At 48.7% G+C, this 16693-nt stretch overlaps 2 protein-coding genes across 3 annotated transcripts; both read left to right on the top strand.

The window, feature by feature from the left end:
- Positions 1–3260, top strand: NMB (neuromedin B). 2 transcript variants are annotated; one of them, XM_038532094.1, is made up of 3 exons: positions 1–273; positions 889–1061; positions 2986–3260. In XM_038532094.1, the coding sequence occupies exons 1-3, from the start codon at positions 111–113 to the stop codon at positions 3118–3120; spliced, it is 471 nt and encodes a 156-aa protein (XP_038388022.1). In that variant the 5' UTR covers positions 1–110; the 3' UTR covers positions 3121–3260. The 2 variants fall into 2 exon arrangements, with proteins under 2 accessions (XP_038388022.1, XP_038388021.1); XM_038532093.1 differs by having other exon boundaries at positions 15–273; positions 2981–3260.
- Positions 3261–4066: 806 nt separating this feature from the next.
- WDR73 (WD repeat domain 73) lies at positions 4067–16243 on the top strand. Its single transcript, XM_038532909.1, has 8 exons — positions 4067–4157; positions 4684–4751; positions 5090–5178; positions 6797–6885; positions 7503–7567; positions 13924–14088; positions 14385–14759; positions 15663–16243. Exons 1-8 carry the CDS (start codon positions 4117–4119, stop codon positions 15896–15898), a joined length of 1128 nt encoding a protein of 375 aa, XP_038388837.1. The 5' UTR covers positions 4067–4116; the 3' UTR covers positions 15899–16243.
- Positions 16244–16693: the final 450 nt, after the last annotated feature.

The following is a 16693-nucleotide window of genomic DNA, read 5'->3' as shown; positions in this document are numbered from 1 at the left end:
CAGGCTCCGCCCCACCCCCGGGGCGCGGGTTTAAAAGGAGGAAAGGAGGGCGCCGCGGCTTCGGCGGCTGCGAAGTGCACAGGGGTTGGAGGAGCGGCGAGGCTGCAGCCATGACCCTGCGGGCGGGGGGCGCTCGGCTGCTCAGCGGGCTGCTGCTCTTCGCTCTGCTCGCTGCGGCTGCCGGGGCCGCGCCGCTCAGCTGGGGTACCCCAGAGCATCGCAGCGGGGCCATCAAGATCCGAGTGCACCCGCGGGGCAACCTCTGGGCCACCGGTAAGTCTTCGGGACCCGGGCAAGCGCCCCTCACCCTGCTCTGATCCCATTTTCTTTCTCAGGCCGTTTCTCGGCCGCGGACACTCGTGTCTGCGCTGGTGAGGACCCTGGAACTTGTCTAATAGATGGAAAACTTGACACCCAGACACATCACTCAGCCAGTTAAAGCAGAGCTGGGTCTGGATCCTAGATCTGCCTGCCAGCCAGTGCCCCTTGCCTTAGGCAGGTCTACTACTGAGTCTTCCAACCTCTGGTGTGTCTTCTCTTTGCACCTCGCCTTCCAGACAATTCTTCACTCTCCACTTTCCTCCTTGCCCTTGCCTTGTCCCTCTTGTAAGCAGGCAGCACAACTGGCAGAGCTTCCCACTGGCCCTTTGCCATCTAACCTCCTTCCAGCTGTACCATCCTCTCCATCATCTCTTCCTGTTCAGGAGAAGCGGCGGTACAGGCTTTGCCACCACCCAGGGGTGTTTGTGTCTCCTTGAGGAGGAGGAGGAAGATTGATCGGGGATCTTCCCAGCATGAGAACTGAAAGTTGGGAGAGGTGGGGAACTTTCCCACTGGGATAGAATCCTTGCTCCCCAACTTCCTTGTGCCTTGGCACCACCTTTCTAGGTCACTTCATGGGCAAGAAGAGTCTGGAAACCCCCAGCCCATTCCTCTTGGGGACAGCTTCCCACGTCTCCCTGAGGGACCAGAGACTGCAGCTGAGTCATGATCTGCCCAGGATCCTCCGTCTAAAGAAAGTTCTGGGCATGAGCCTCAGTGGGCCAGCACCTCAGCCCCAGGTGAGCCAAGCTCCAACCTCAGACTCAGGAGAGGCCCAGCCAGGGCTGCTCCTGGTTCCAGCATTGGGCATAGCGTGTGACAGCCCCCCAGGGTGTGATGGGCCTCAGAAAGCCAGGGATTCCAGGCTCTCTGTGTGATCCAGAGTCAAAGGGAAAAGACTTCAAAGAAAAGAAGCTGACCTTCCCAGCAAACCTAACAGAGCAAGAAGTAGGGAGAAAGTTCCCCCTCACCCAGACCCCAGTCTAAAGTCACAGCCTAGGATTAATTAGCCAGCCTCTTGCAACGGGACCTTCTCCACACCCTCCCTGACTTGCCCCACCCCAGCTTCCACCTTTGCTGTACCTTGTTTGTACTTGTGGCTACAGCTGGGATCCTGAGGCCCAGAAAGGAGAAGAGTCAGCATCGGAGACAGAGTCAGACCTTGTTCACCTTGACCAGCACTCTTCTCAGTCACTCATCTGCCTCAGTGACCCTCACTGCAGGGTTTCTCAACCTCAGGACTCTTGACATTCAGGGCTGGAGAATTCTTTCTTGTGGGGGCTGCCCTGTGCATTGGTGGAAGTTTTATTTTTTATTTTTAAAGACTTTATTTATGAAAGAGAGAGAGAGAGAGGCAGAGACACAGGCAGAGGGAGAAGCAGGCTCCTTGCGGGGAGCCTGATGCAGGACTCTATCCCTGGACCCCAGGATCATGCCCTGAGCCAAAGATAGACACTGAACCACTGAGCCACCCAGGTGCCCTGGAGGTATAGTGTTATCCCTTGTCTCTACCCACTAGAGCATCCTCCCCACCACCACCCCATTTGTGACAATCACAAAAAACCCCAAAACAACACCAAAAGAAAGGCCTCCAGACTTCGCCAGAGCTCTTCTCGTGAGAGGGAAGGGGAGGGAGCCCAAATTACCCCTGTTTGAAACCACTGACCTATGACATTCAAGACCTGAAAGCTAGAGCTAAGCCAGCTTTAGTGTCTAGCCTGGTGGAAGGGCAGTTCCTCCATTCCCTGCTCCTGATGCTGTCCCCATCCCACACCACCTTCCCTCATACTTTGTTACTGTGCTCAGAAGGCAGGGTAGTGTGGTAGAATGTGGGTTCTGGTGACAGCATGCTAGCCTCATAACCTAGCTGTTTAGTAGTTGTGCGACTTTAAAGGCCTATCTTCCTCATGTATAAAATGGGGATGATAGCACCTATCTTGTATTAAATGAGACCATTTGTGTCATGTCTTCAGCATGATGCCTGGCACGTAGAAACCACTTAGTAAATAGGAGCTGTTGCCGGTCTGGGAGCTCCCTGGGAGCACCTGTCACAGACTCACCTTCATATCCCCCACTGTGCCCAGCATATAGTGCATGTATTTTCAAAGAAGGGAGGGGCATTTCCTAGAGATGGTCCAACGCCAGCCCCAGTCAACCTCCCGGGCCCTCCCTGTGCACAAAACCACCAGCACCTGGGGACCTCAGATATAGGGACCAGGAGCTTCGGCTAGCTGAGTCTGAAGGGAGGTGGTGTTACCCTGGAGCTGTTGGTCATGCAGACCAACTAGCGAACCTCAGAGGAAGCAGTACATACCTAGCCCGGGGGGGTGGGGCTTCACAAGTGAGGTCTGGGGCAGAGCTGGGGGTGAAGGAGTGAAAACGCTGACACTGGGCTAGATCCAGGCACATATGTGGACTTTACTTCCACGATTTCCTTGACTGTCATGACCACTCTGAAGTTGGGGCTGTCACTCTGAGATAATCGGTGCCCTGACCCTTCCCAGGCTCTTCTTCAGAGAGAAAAGTGCTGGGGTAGCCTGCCTAAGCTAAGAGCCTGCCCCTGCCTACCTCCGTGGATGCCTAGCATTCAGGAACAATGGGACACCCCTATCATTTGGCCCCTCTGCCCAGGTCAATTCTTCCATCTGTTCCCCTTCAGGACAGGAGGATGCTGATGCATATGCTGCAGAAGGGAGGCTGGTAATGAGGAAGAGATGCCCACGTGACTTAGACTGTGCCCATCCAGGGAAGGTGCTGAATGGGACCCTGGCAGTGGCCCCATCTGGAAGTAAAACCTGAGCTCAAATGTCTGTTACTATGTTACTCTGATTTCGGTTGTGTCGCCAGGAATATTCCCGATGCAGACACAAATTATGTCCCTGCTGTATTTCTTGCTTCCCTGTTGAAGTTGTGAATAAAACCCTTGCTCTTAAGTAGAATGTCTGGTCCTCTCCTTCCTGCCACGTTTGAGGGCATGGGAGGGAAGGGGCACTGAAGGACAGGATGTCCAGTGAGATGGGGCTGGCTCCAGAAAGCCAAGACAACTTCATGACACCAGCCTACCCAGGACTCCTGTTCAGTCGCTCATTCAGCAAGCAGGTACCCAGCACCTGTGGTATGCACCAGGTCCTGTGCCAGGCGCTGCGCTCTTACTCTCACCCCTGCCACGTACTGCGTACTGGCCTGTGTGAGGAAGCTGCCTCCACTACATGATGGGGTTTTGCTCACCCCATTCCGTTTCATCCCCACGCCACGCTTTGAGGGGAGTTCCCCAAGCCTACAAGGGAGTGAGCCGAGCTAAGTAAGATTCAGACCTCACTGCTTTCTCTCTTCTCTGGCCCTGGGTAGATTTGCCACATTTAGCAAATAAAAATACAGGACACAGTTAAATTCTCATTTCATAGAACAATTTTTTCATGTGAGATATCCTAAGTATTGCATGGACATATTTGTACAAAAAAATTCATTAGTTTATCTAGAATTCGAATTTAACCCAGCATCAGTGGCCTTGACCCACTGATCTGCAAATACTCGGTCGCGAAACGGGCGCGTATTCGGTTCCTGATGAGGCCCCGCCCAGAACTGAAAGCCAGGGAACCCCTGGTTTTACGTCACTGCCCCGCCCGGAGATTTCGCCAGGAGAATCCCAGACCCGGCCCGGCGGGGGCACTGCGCGCTGACGGTGGCGCACAGGCTTGCGCGCCCCCAGCCAGAGTCGGCCGCTCCCACTCCTCGCGAGAGGACCGTGCCTAGCGTTCTCGGCGGCGGAAGTGAGGTACCGGAAGCGGCGTTGCCATGGAGGCCGCGGAGGACTGGCTGGTGGAATCCTTGCGCTTGTAAATCCTATGGACCTGCGGCTTGGGCCTGGGGCTGGCCGCGCGGGCAGATGGGCGCGGGGTGGAGCGCTCACGGGGTCCCCGTGTGGGTTGGGCCAGCTTGGCCATGGGGGGGGCCGACACCGAGGACTCCGCCTGGAGGTGGGCTCGGGCATCTGGGAAGCGGCACCGCCCGGGGTGCGGTGCTAGTAAGAGCGGCGCTCCTCAAGGATAATAATCACCCTAGTGACCCTTTTTCGCCAGCTTGAGTGAAACCCTGAGCAGATCGTTCCAGTGGTTCCTCACATCAACCTTGGGAAGTCCGGGTCCTCTAGGAGTTCATTTTACCGATGAGGACCGAGGTCCCGGGATACAGGGACCAGCGTGGTCCCAGTCACACAGGGGCTAACAGGTGCAACAAGACCGGCTCCCCGGTCTGCCTTGCTCCGGAGCCTGGGCCCCCACCCACCGAACCATGCTGCCATTCCAGAGTTTTAACAGCTCTAGAGTGCTGTGCACCGTGTGACATTGTGTCTTTATCATGCAGGTACCAAGATTTCCATGCATTCGACCTTTCAGGAGCCACTCGGGTCCTTGAGTGGATTGGTGACAAAGGTGATCTGCCCTGCCTGGCCCTGAAGGAGATGGAATCTCACTCCTCAGGCTGGACCTCTTATTGCTAGCTCAGCCAGGAGAGACCCAGCCCACACTTCTGGGAGTCTGAGGCCTCCTTCTTGGACTTGGAGCAATTCCCCCGCCCCCCCCCCCCCCCATCAACGCTTACATTCCTCTTAGTAAGATCTAGATCCCTTCCATTCCTCCATACAAAGATGCATACCAATGGAAGAGAAATTTATTGTTGCTTTGGAGGATCTGGTGAAATTTCTAGACCCAGCCATGGTCCAGGATCTTTCTAGCAGTTTGTCACAGCTACTTCTGCCTCTTTTTTCCAGGAGTCTTTGTTGCTGAGTATGAAAACCTGAAAAAAAATGAGATTCTTCATCTGATATTACCTCTGAGACTTTCTGTAAAAGAAAACCAGGTAACCTGAAATATAGTCACTGAGTGTATATGTCTTTTACTCCTTTATTAAACCTTTAGAGAGTTCCTCTTGTCTACTATGTATTGTCCTGTATACTAGAAGGGGGGACTAGCACTGCTCCTGCCCTGCTTGTCTTACCAGGGAGGCAGAGATGCACAGAGATAAATACTACAGAATGTCTGAGATTTACAGAGGGCTCCTAGAGAAAGAAGTCAATTTTACTTTATCAAAAAATACAGGGATCCCTGGGTGGCGCAGCGGTTTGGTGCCTGCCTTTGGCCCAGGGCGCAATCCTGGAGACCCGGGATCGAATCCCACGTCGGGCTCCCGGTGCATGGAGCCTCCTTCTCCCTCTGCCTATGTCTCTGCCTCTCTCTCTCTCTCTCTCTCTCTCTGTGACTATCATAAATAAATAAGAATTAAAAAATAAAATCTTTAAAAAAAAATACATTTAGGGAGTCATTAGGGTTTAGAGGGTGGCTGAAGCCCTTAGAATGGTAAAGATCACCTAGAATGACAGTGTCATGTATAAGGAATAAAAGCAAATGTCTAAAGATGAAATCTAGGGACTACATTGAAGAAATGGTTAGAGGAAAGTGAACCCACAACAAATACTAAGAAGGAATCGTCTTTGAAGTAGAAATATCAGAAAAGATCAGTGTTTCAGAAGCTGAGAGAAGAGCATATGTGAAGAAGAAAAGAGCTGGTAGCTGCGTGCTGTTGCTGTAAAATTGCCCAGACTCATCTGAGGACAGCCTGGCCTTTGTTCTGGGGAAATTTCCCGCCCAGTGTTCTTGATCTCTGGCTTGCACCAGGCTTGATCCAAGAGCTCGCTCACCCAGACTGAGCCTTGAGGAGAGACCTTAATTTACCACCTACCTCACCGCTGGCTTTTTCTCTTTTTTCTTATGGCAACCTTCTTTCCCTCTGCTTCCAGTTCCTCATGTGGCAAGAGTGGAGTCCAGTGGCTAAGAGCATATACTTTGGACAGACTGGGGTTCAGATTCACAGCATAATCCCTGTGTGACCTTAGAAAAGTCGCTGAAGTTGCCTGTGCTTTCGTTTTGTTACTTTTGAATAAGGGTAATTACAGTACCTACGTGACAGGGTAATTCAGTGTGGTAAAGTAGATATGGTACTAAACATAGTGCCTGATGCAGTGAGCACTGGATAATTGGTGGTTGTTACCTTTTTTTTTTTTTTTTTTTTTTTTTTTTAGAAGAACCCACCTGACTTCCAGTGGGAGGTGGGGGATGGGTTAGTTGACTGATACATTCCAGCTACCTTGTATGAAACTGTGAAGCTTCTGTAACTCTAATAAGAGTATAACACTCCTGCTCTAATGAACGGGCCCAGGTACAGGTTAGGAGAAGGGTTTTGGATGTGCAGGAAAGAAGGGAAGCTGTCTGTGTAGGCAGCTGAGACCAGTTTTTCCAAGTAGCAGCACCCTCAGGCATGCAGGGAGAGCAATGCAGCTGGTGGGCTTCCATGGCTTCCTTCCAGGTTGAGATCTGGCATCTTACCTAAAGCTCATCTGGAATGTTCCTTTGGAAAGCAGGCTCTCTGATTAGCCCCCTTCCTCTCTGATTAACCCCCTCCTCTCTGCTTTGTATTTTAGGGCTTATTCCCAGAAAGAGATTTTAAGGTATGCCATGGAGGATTTTCAGACACGTCTGTCTTTGATCTGAAGCATGTGCCAGACACCAGGTATGGTCAACTCCGTGACCCAGACCTTTCATTCAGGATGGAGTGTCTGGAAATGTCAGGGGTATCCTGCCTCTTTATCACCACCTCTACCCCTGCCCTCCTCAGCACACAGGCATACACACACACCCAGATTTGGAATATTAAAAAAACCATGGTTCAGTAGCTCGATGGTCCCTCAGACCACAGACTTTTGGACTAATGTAACCCACAGATCATTGGAGTTGTTCCAAGGAATATAGAGTAAAAGGATGCCCTGAGTGTCTCAACTGGTGGTAGGTAGTTGGGACTAACAACCCCAGTTTGCAGAGGCTGAGAGTCTCCGGGTTAGGGTTGTGTGTTCAGTGCTCCATGCTGGTGTCCTCTCTAGGATACATCATGCCATGTGGAAGCTCTGGGTCTATTCCTCAAGTGGAGTGAGCCTGCTCCTCATTGTTAAATGAGGGTGACTGGTCTTGAGGATCTCTTCTGCAGTAAGCTTCCCGGATATGAGGAATGTAGGGATCCCAAGCTGAGTAGGCTGGGAAGGGAAAAGACTGGAGTGTGTGTGTGTGGCGGGGGGACCTGTATGTGGGTGAGCTCCTCACTCTCTGGACTGATATTTCCTATCTGTTGAATAGGTTGCTGGTAACCACTGGTCTTCCGGGTTCTTACCTGCATGTGTGGCAGATCACAGAGGACAGTGGTGAGTGAATTTGACTTGGTAGGGCTGGGTTGTAGGAAAGCCTGATACCCATACACCCCTGCCCCCTAATTTAAGCCACTTAAGAAGTAGTCTCAGAGCCAGGTGGGAATTAAAATGCAGTATCTACATTAATGTGGGCAAAGATGAATTAGCAACCACAGCATTGCATACAACTCCCGAATGGAGCTTCCTGTAGCTTGCTTCAGGAATTCAGTTTACCTGCCCAGTTGTAGGCAGAGCACCCCCAGACAGGGGTAGAGGCAAGGGCAGAGCTAGGGTCACTCAGGTGAGCTCACCTCTGGGAGGAGGAGGTGGCAGCGGTGGCAAGGAGGTCACTTCTCTTTGTTAGCCATGCTAGTCTCAGGGATGAGAAACAATGAGGGAACATGTCTCCCTCTTCATGAAGTCAGTCCCTAATAGGGCATCAGAAAAGGAGCAGGAAACGTAAATCCTGTTCCTTCCTAGAAGGGAAGAAGTTGGCTCATGCGGAATAGTATTTCCCTCCTGCAGTGGGTTTGTGGGTTCCCCTGTGAGGCACACACCGAGAGTGGGCAGCCCTGATGCAGCCCCGTCCATCCCTCCTGTTAGAACCTTGTTGGCCAGAATGGAAGTGTGCCTCCGAAGTACAGGCAGCCACTATTGGAACTGCCCTTCTGCCCCTGGGCCCCGCACCACCTCACTTGGATGCTTCCCAGAAACTGGCTGGCAGCTGGTGGCTTCTCCTCCAGCTTCACTGGCACAGAAAGGCAGTTCTTGTGCTCATTTGCTTTTCGAGATTACTGACTTAAAGGGCTTTCCTTTGTTTTTTCTTTGTCAGCTGTCTAATACTCTAGAGTCTAGTTTGCCTCATTTACTTGGTCATTACAATTGTTTGTTTTTTTATAATGTTATTGAACTTCACACATTTTAAATGTACAATCCAGTGACTTCTAGTACATTTAACAAGTTTTGTGACGAGCACTGTAAGTCAAGTTTTAGAACATTGTCATAACCCCAGTAAGACCTGTCGTGCCATTTATTGTTAATCACCATGCCCACACCTTGCCCTAACCAACCACTACTATCTGTCTCTGTAATAGATTTACCTTTTCCGAACATTTCATATCAATGGAATCATACAATATGTGGTCTCTTGTATGTGGGTTCTTTCGCTTAGCACAATGCTTTGAGGTCCGCTACATCATACCATGATACGGCATCTAGTACCCCAGGCGCATGGTTAGGACAAAAGGCAGTGGTAGAGTGTGCGTCAGTAGTTCCTTGTTGTGGATGAAAGGTATTCATTCCACTGCATTTGGCTGTCCCTTCACCAGTTGATGGATCTGATTTTTGGCTATTATCATTTACAAGTCTCAGTGTGAACATATGTTTTCATTTCTTTGGATAGACTTAGGAGTGAAATTCCTAGGTCATATGGTAAATTGATGTTGATTTTTTTTTTTTTTTTAGGAAACTTCCAAACTGTTTTCCAGAATGGCTTAACTATTTACATTCCCACCAACAATGTATGAGGGTTTCTATTTTCCCGTGTCCTCATCAACATTTGTTAAAGCATCCTAATGAGCATGAAATTGTTTCTCATTCTGCCTTTCACTTACATCTTTTTAACGACTAAGAATATTGAGCATCTTTTCATGTGCTTATTAGCCATTCCTGTATCTTCTTTGGTGAAATGCCTCTGCAGATCTTCGTGAGAGAGTTTTGTTGTTTCCTTCCCACCTCCAGCAGGCTGAGACAGCAAGCATGCCATCCGGGGCCCTTTGATGTTTTGGTTTCACTGTACTTTTAATAGATATTTGTTCAGATTAATCAATAATCTGTATAAGGTAATAGTAATATTAAGAAACATATTACACTCCAGGCACTATACTGAGTACTTTCCATGCCTGATCTCATTAAATTCTCAGGAATCTGAGAACAGGCTGTCCCAGAGATGCTAAGTTGTTGAAAGACACAAAGACAGTAGCATGACCTAGACTTAGGTCTGGTCTGACTTCAGGGTATGCACAGAACCACATCTGGTGGTAACTATATTTAGATAATAATAATTGATCTCACTACAGGTGTAGGGGCTCCAAAAAAAATGTGGTAGGGTATTTACTGAGCAGCAGCATGATCTGTACCTCTATTTTGCTTAGAGCTGGTTCCTGGAAGCAGATCTGTCAGAGAACATTTATGGGCTCCCCAGGTGGCTCAGTTAGTAGAGTGTGTGGCTCTTGATCTTGGGGTTGTGAATTCAAGCCCCATGTTGGGTGTGGAGCCTACTTTAAAAAAAGAAAGAAATGTTTTTGATAATTATTATTACTGTGATTTGTAGCGGCAGCTAACATCATTCAGTCAAATACTGTATACTTCTGATGTGTCAGGCAATGGGCAAGATTCTGGGGATTATAGTAGCCAGCAAAAACATGGATGCTCCTTTTTTCTCAGTGCTTATATTTGATCACATATTTTGCCCATTTTTTGATTGACTTTTTTGTCTTTATCCAGTTGTAAGGGTCCTCTGTACCTTCTAGATTTGTTCTATATGTGTTTTTGTTTTAATTTTACTTTATTTAAATTCAATTAATTAACATATATTATTAGTTTCAGAGATAGAGTTCAGTTCAGTGATTCATCAGTTGCATATAACACCCAGCGCTCATTACACTGTGTGCCTTTTTTTTTTTTTTTTTTTTTTTTAAGATTTTATTTATGGGACGCCTAGGTGGCTCAGGGGTTGAGCGTCTGCCTTTGGCTCAGGGTGTGATCCCGGGGTCCTGAGATCGAGTCCCACATGGAGCCTGCTTTTCCCCCTGCCTGTGTCTCTGCCTCTCTCTCTCATGAATAATAAATAAAATCCTAGAAGGAAGGAAGGAAGGGACCGAGGGAGGGAGGGAGGGAGGAAGGAAGGAGGGAGGGAGGGAAGGAAGGAGAATTTTATTTATTCATTTGAGAAACAAGAGAGAGCACAAGTATGGGGAAAGGCAGAGAGAGAGGGAGAAGCAAACTCCCCACTGAGCAGGGAGTCGGGGGCTCCATCTCAGGACCCTAGGATCATGACCCAAGCTGATTACAGATGCAGATGCTTGATTACCTGACTGAGCCACTCAGGTGCCCCAGTAGTGTCTTTTAAAGCATAAAAAAAGTCCTACATTTTGGTGAAGTCCAGTTCTTCAGTGTTTTAAGGACTGTATTTTGGTGTCATATTTAAGAAATCTTTGTCTACCCCACAGTTTTTCCCTATGCTTTATTTTTCCCCTAAATTTTTATTGTTTTAGTGCCAGCACTTAAGCCTACGATCTCTTTAGAGTTACCTTTGTGTACAGTGTGAAATAAGGGTCTAAGTTCACCTTTTTGTATGTAAGCATCCAGTTGTCTCAGCACCATTTGTCAAAAAGCCTAACCTCTCTCCAGTGATTGGCCTTGTGCCTTTGTTGAAAGATGGTTGCTTAACCATAAATATAAGGATTTATTTATGGACTCTGAATTCTGCTCCACTGATCTTTGTGTCTGTCCTTATACCAGTAACTTGTAATTGTTTTTTATCTTTGCCTAAAAATAGGCCGCATGGGACAGCAGTCGTTTAAAAACAAGAGGGAAAGGAGTCTTGCTAACCATTTGGAGGCACCTGGAGCTGCCTTTTGTCCTGACGGGGCCTGGGCTACCAGGTGCCATACAGAACCTATAGCCCCAGCCCCAGGGAAGCTGATGGCCCAAAGGGACTTGTTTTGACACTCCCATGGGAAGAAGAAATCAGAGTTCTCCTAGATACTAGTGCAGAATATTCCAGAGCCTGGGGAAGGTTGCAGCTGTTTTCCTAGAAATCGAAAAAGCATAGTGTTATCTAAGGTGAATTTTCCAATGTCCAGGTTTTGACCACAGCCTTGATGTCTCAAAAACCTGATTTTGTTAGCACATCCTAAATGAATTGTTTCTAGAGACAGATGTACTCACCAGACTCCCAAGACTGCTGCAGAAACCAGAATGCAGTTTCCTTAGTTCATAAATGAAAGAAGAGGTATTCCTGCAGGTAGAATATTCCAGGTCCTGATTCTTTCCCTGTAGAAGACCTTACTTAATCAAAGCTTGATAAACAAAACTATAGGGCAACCCCGGTGGCTCAGTGGTGTAGTCCTGCCTTCAGCCCAGGGTGTGATCCTGGAGACTAGGGATTGAGTCCCATGTCAGCCTCCCTGCATGGAGGCCGCTTCTCCCTCTGCCTGTGTTTCTGCCTTCTCTCTCTCTCTCTCTGTGTCTCATGAATTTAAAAAAAAAAAAAAAAAAAAGTCTTTAACAAAACTATAACAAGAGGAATCAGCTCAAAGATTTCCAAATTGTGGAAGTGGTGTTTGGCACAAAGTATCCAACTTATGAAAGCATTGCTGCCTGGGCCCTCATGCCATCCAGGGCCCTGGAGTGGTGTCTCAGGCCTCTTCTCTCATCACTGGGGCCATGGAAACCTTTGAGTTGGATGAATACATATCTAATGGCTTCAGCTGAATGTCACCTGCTTTATCCACTTTGAAGTTCAGTGTTCAGTCTGGTGTGGCTCCCTCTTCCCTGGACAGGCCCCCAGTATTTTCTTTGCCTCTGTGGCTGAACAGCCCCTCTCAGGAACACCACCATCCTCTAGATGTGTTCATAAATTTGCTCACTACTGCAGGTGTGGGTGCCATTCTGACCCCTTAAGCAGTGTGCCTGCCTCTGCTCTGACCTGTTCTGTGTCAGGTGAATCCTCAGACACGACCTTCCATTCTGGCCACATTCATGGAGGTGCCTCATCGTGTCTTTTGTTATCCTACTGGTTCCTCTTTTCTCTTTGGGGCTGGTTTTTTGTGGCTTCTCTGGAGGAGGGCATTTTCCACTGACCAGAGAGGGAAGGTGGAGGAAACCTGCGTTTCTTTCCTATTTTAATTACAGAGTACCTCTCCAGTCTGAAATTTTCCACTGCAAATAGGTCTTTGAAGGCTTTCTCCTGGCTGCCTTCTTTCTCCCGTCAGAGGACAGATCACATCTGAGGCCCCATTACCCTGGTTCAGGGCACTAGGTCCTAGCTGTTCCAGGTTCCTCAGAGTGTGCGCAAAGGGAAGTGGCCCAGGAGATGCAGGGAAGCTGTGCCAGGGTGAGTTTGAGTCACAGCCTCATCGGCACTCCCTGGAGACAAAGCCTGGTCCTGAGGCTGAACTGTCCTGCCTGCGCCAAACCTGTAGTTCAGCAGGTCTAGATCAGGGGCACTGAAGGTCCATGGGCCTTAGGAGCAGCACCCAAGGGCCGTTTGCATTCCCGCCCAGCCATGGCCCCCATGCCTTCTTTGGATGGGAACGATCTCAAGGGGATTCGCTGCCTTATGCTTGCTTGGCAGGCCATGCTAGTATTCCTTCTCGTCCATTCCTTCCTCATTCTGACTTCTGCCTACACTTTGGAATTTAAAAAATAGATGTCCGTTTTCCTCAGAGAACATGGAGACCCAGTAATGCACTTCTCTTGGAGTGAGAAAATGTAAAATGGAAATAATGTGTTTCCTACAAAGTAGTTTGTACAGCAGACTCCTTGCTCTGAGCTATGTTCAGAGAAGCCTCCAATGTAGATGCAGAGGCGAGGACCAAGCAGGCTAAGACACACACTGAAACGATCCACCTTGAGGCCTGCATGTCTTTCCTCCATTTGGTGCAACAACGACATGGACCCTCTTGCCCATTCACGTTTGGAGACGTTGGCATGGTGACCTTTACCTGCTAGGCATCTGCAGATTGCTTGAACATGTTTTTGAAGAAATACTGTTTGTTCATGAACTCTGCCTGTGACTTTCACTTGAGGTGTGACATCCTCAGGGTGCTCTTTGTTTTTTTTTTCTATCTTCATTTGTTCTTTGTGAAACTATAAAAAAGCCAAAGTGCTTTTGGGGTTTTGAGATGGCTGCTATGATTCATTATCTCCCGTTTGCAAAACTGTTTGTAAGACAAATGATAAAGGAATTAAACTGCTTCTGACAGTTTCAGAGACATGAATGTAATCCAGAGCATTTATGTCTCGTATCCTCTCTTGCCAACTGTCAGGCACCTTTTTTCCTTGACCTTCTGAATGTATAAGGGAAGACGCTGGCTGGCCTTCACCTTTTACTGTTTTTTTTTTTTTTCTTTAAAGATCTTATTTATTTATTCATAAGAGACACAGAGAATGAGAGGCAGAGACACAGGCAGAGGGAGAAGCAGGCTCCGTGCAGGGAGCCCAACATGGGACTCGATCCTGGGTCTCCATGATCACACCCTAGGCCAAAGGCGGTGCTAAACCACTGAGCCACCTGGGCTGCCCACTTGTTCTGTTTCAAACCTTCATCAGTATCCTGGGTTTTAGCCTCTTGTGCTTTCCTCCAGATGTCATTCAGGCTGTCAGCACCATTGCTGTGCAGGAGAAGGAGGACAGTCTGTGGCCTAGGGTGGCCATCTTCTCTTCGACAACACCCGGAGTCCTCCATGGGGTGAGGCTCAGCAGTCTCAGGGTCGTGGATTTAGAATCCCAGAAGACCACATACACCTCAGGTACGTTCATCCATTGTGGCTTCTCCTGCTAACTCCCATCTGCCAGTGCTCTGCCGTGTTAAGAACTAAGTTCAGCTGCATGGGCCCAGTGCTAGGGAAGCTAGATGGATGCGAGGCAGGCCCTGGGGCCCCGTTCTGGGGCTAGAGGAGGCAGTCCCAGGGACCAGTACCAACCCAGCTGGGTAGAGCATGCCAAAGTGCCTGGGGCTGGAGGGAGACTTCCAGAGGAAGAAACGGGCGACTGGCCAGACTCCTGCGACTCCAGCAGCTTTTGTCTGTCACCATCTGTCTTCCAGGGGTCAGTGACAGCGAGGAGCTGAGTAGCCTGCAGGTCCTGGACACAAACACCTTTGCCTTCTGCTGTGCCTCAGGCCGGCTGGGGCTCGTCGACATCCGCCAGAAGTGGGCGCCGTCAGAGAATGTCAGCAACGGCCGTGGCGGCCCTGGCACTGCTGGAGGGAGATGGTGTGCTGAAGTTGGGGGCAAGGTCCGGAGCCCTGGGCCCAGCGTTGCCATCCTTGGCTCAAACGGGCAGCTCTGTCTTCTTGACCCCCGGGATCTCTGCCATCCTGTGAGCTCCGTCCAGTGCCTGGTGTCTGCACCTAGCCCTGACCCAGAGCTGCTGCGAGTGACATGGGCTCCAGGCCTGGACAACTGCTTGGCCATTTCAGGTACTGCTGAGCGGTATTTTGTGTCTGTTACCTGGAGGACTGTGTGGTGTTCAGGAAGGAACCAGCAGCCCCATAATAAATCTGGCCCCAGAAGTGACAGTTGCTCACAGAGAAGCTCCAGATCAGCTTTCCAGGTTCTTCCATGACAGGCCCTTCCCCGTTCTGGCTGCTAAACTTTCACATTAGTAGCAGGCCATTCCTCCCTGAGCAGGAATTTGGTGCTAAGGTTGGTGAAAAGTCTACAGAGAGGGAGGCGCTAGGACGGTCAGGGGGCTGTGCCAGGAAGAGGTGAGAGGATCACAGAAGTGTTTCTCAGTCTACTTGCTTTCCGAATTATAGCAGGCTGCTGGGTCAGCAAGCCCCTGGGTCTGGCCTGGCAGTTTCTAGCTGAGTAACGGTATCTATCTAATCAGGAGGGTAGCTGAAAGTCAATGGGAAGGACCCAGGTCCAGGATTGGCCTTGGGCCTTGCACATAATAGATGAACGACAGAAATACACCATCACATGCCCTGTGAAGTCATCAACTGCTGACACTGAGGACAGAGGTTACATGGCGTTCAGCTGGCCTTTGGCTTTTTTTTTTTTTTTTTTTTTTTAGTAATCTCCATCCAATGTAGGGCTCAAATTTGTGACCCTATGATCAAGAGTCAGATGCTCTACTGACTGAACCAGCCAGGCACCCCTGGCCTTAAGCATTTTGTTATTATTTGATTTTTCATCCTATAGCCTGTTTTGATACCAGAGAGCAAACTTTAAAAATTATTTCTGGGGCACCTGGCTGGCTCAGTCAGAATGTGGACTCTGGCCCATGTTGGGCAATAGAGGTAACTTAAAAAATGAACAAACAATAAAAACTACTTTACAGATTCAGAAGCAATCCTCTCTTTTCTTGTGTTTCTTAGGTTTTGATGGGATGGTCCAGGTCTATGATACCACATCTTGGGATGGAATGGGGAGCCAAGTAGAACCTCTCTTCACTCACAGAGGTCACATTTTCCTGGAAGGCAATCAGACAGACACGACTCCACTGGTCACTACCCATACCTGGCACCCCCACAAGCCAAGGACTTTGTTATCAGCAGCAAGCGATGCCTCTCTGCACGTGTGGGACTGGGTAGACATGCATGCGTCCAGCTGACTCCAGCGTCTTTCTGCCCAGGCCTCTAAGAAGAGGAGGAGCTGCTGTATAGCCAATGTGCTGATTTAGGACTCCAGTGACTGTAGGTCCCTGTTGCCAGCCCGGTGGCCTTGGGCAAGTTAGCCAGCTTCTCCTGCCCCCAGTTTCTTCATTTGTAAAATGATAATAGTAGTAGCTTCCTCTCAGGGATGTTGGGAAAGTTAGAAGTGATGTATTAAAAAATAGGATGCATGACACTATAAATATTTAGTAGCTACCACTCAATCCAAGAGTAGAATGTAGAGCGATGTTTTATCCCTGTCTGTTTACAATATCATAGAATCAAAAAAAGGCAACAAATGTAAACATGTTTTGTGAGCTTTTTTACAAAACTCAAACTATCTAAGGGCTAACAAACATGAAAAAAAAGTCAACCCCAGTAGCAATGAAGGAAATAGCAATTAAAACAAGATTATGCCTTTTTTACCTACCAACTTGCCAAATTGTAAAGCATTATTGCTTTGGACACCTGATAAAGGTGACAACCCAGTTCAGGAGGCACAAAGCAACAGCACATGGTTCCTGCTCCCAGCTGTACATGGGACCAATGTTCAGTGGAACCATAATTCATATATCCAGTCTCCTGTTATGTGATGGTTAAAGTTTTCTGATCTTTGGCTGTTACAAATAGTATGAATAATGTTTGTACTCAGGAACAAAAGCCTGTAGGATAAATTTATAAAATTAAAATTGCTAAGGTAGAGGATATGTGCATTTTTAGGTCCTTATTATAAGTACTGCCAATGTGCCCTCCAT

Source organism: Canis lupus, chromosome 3 (genome assembly GCF_011100685.1).
Source record: "Canis lupus familiaris isolate Mischka breed German Shepherd chromosome 3, alternate assembly UU_Cfam_GSD_1.0, whole genome shotgun sequence".
Taxonomy (NCBI): domain Eukaryota; kingdom Metazoa; phylum Chordata; class Mammalia; order Carnivora; family Canidae; genus Canis; species Canis lupus.
The sequence above is the reverse complement of the archived record's forward strand: the minus strand, read 5'-3'. Positions and strand labels throughout refer to the sequence as shown.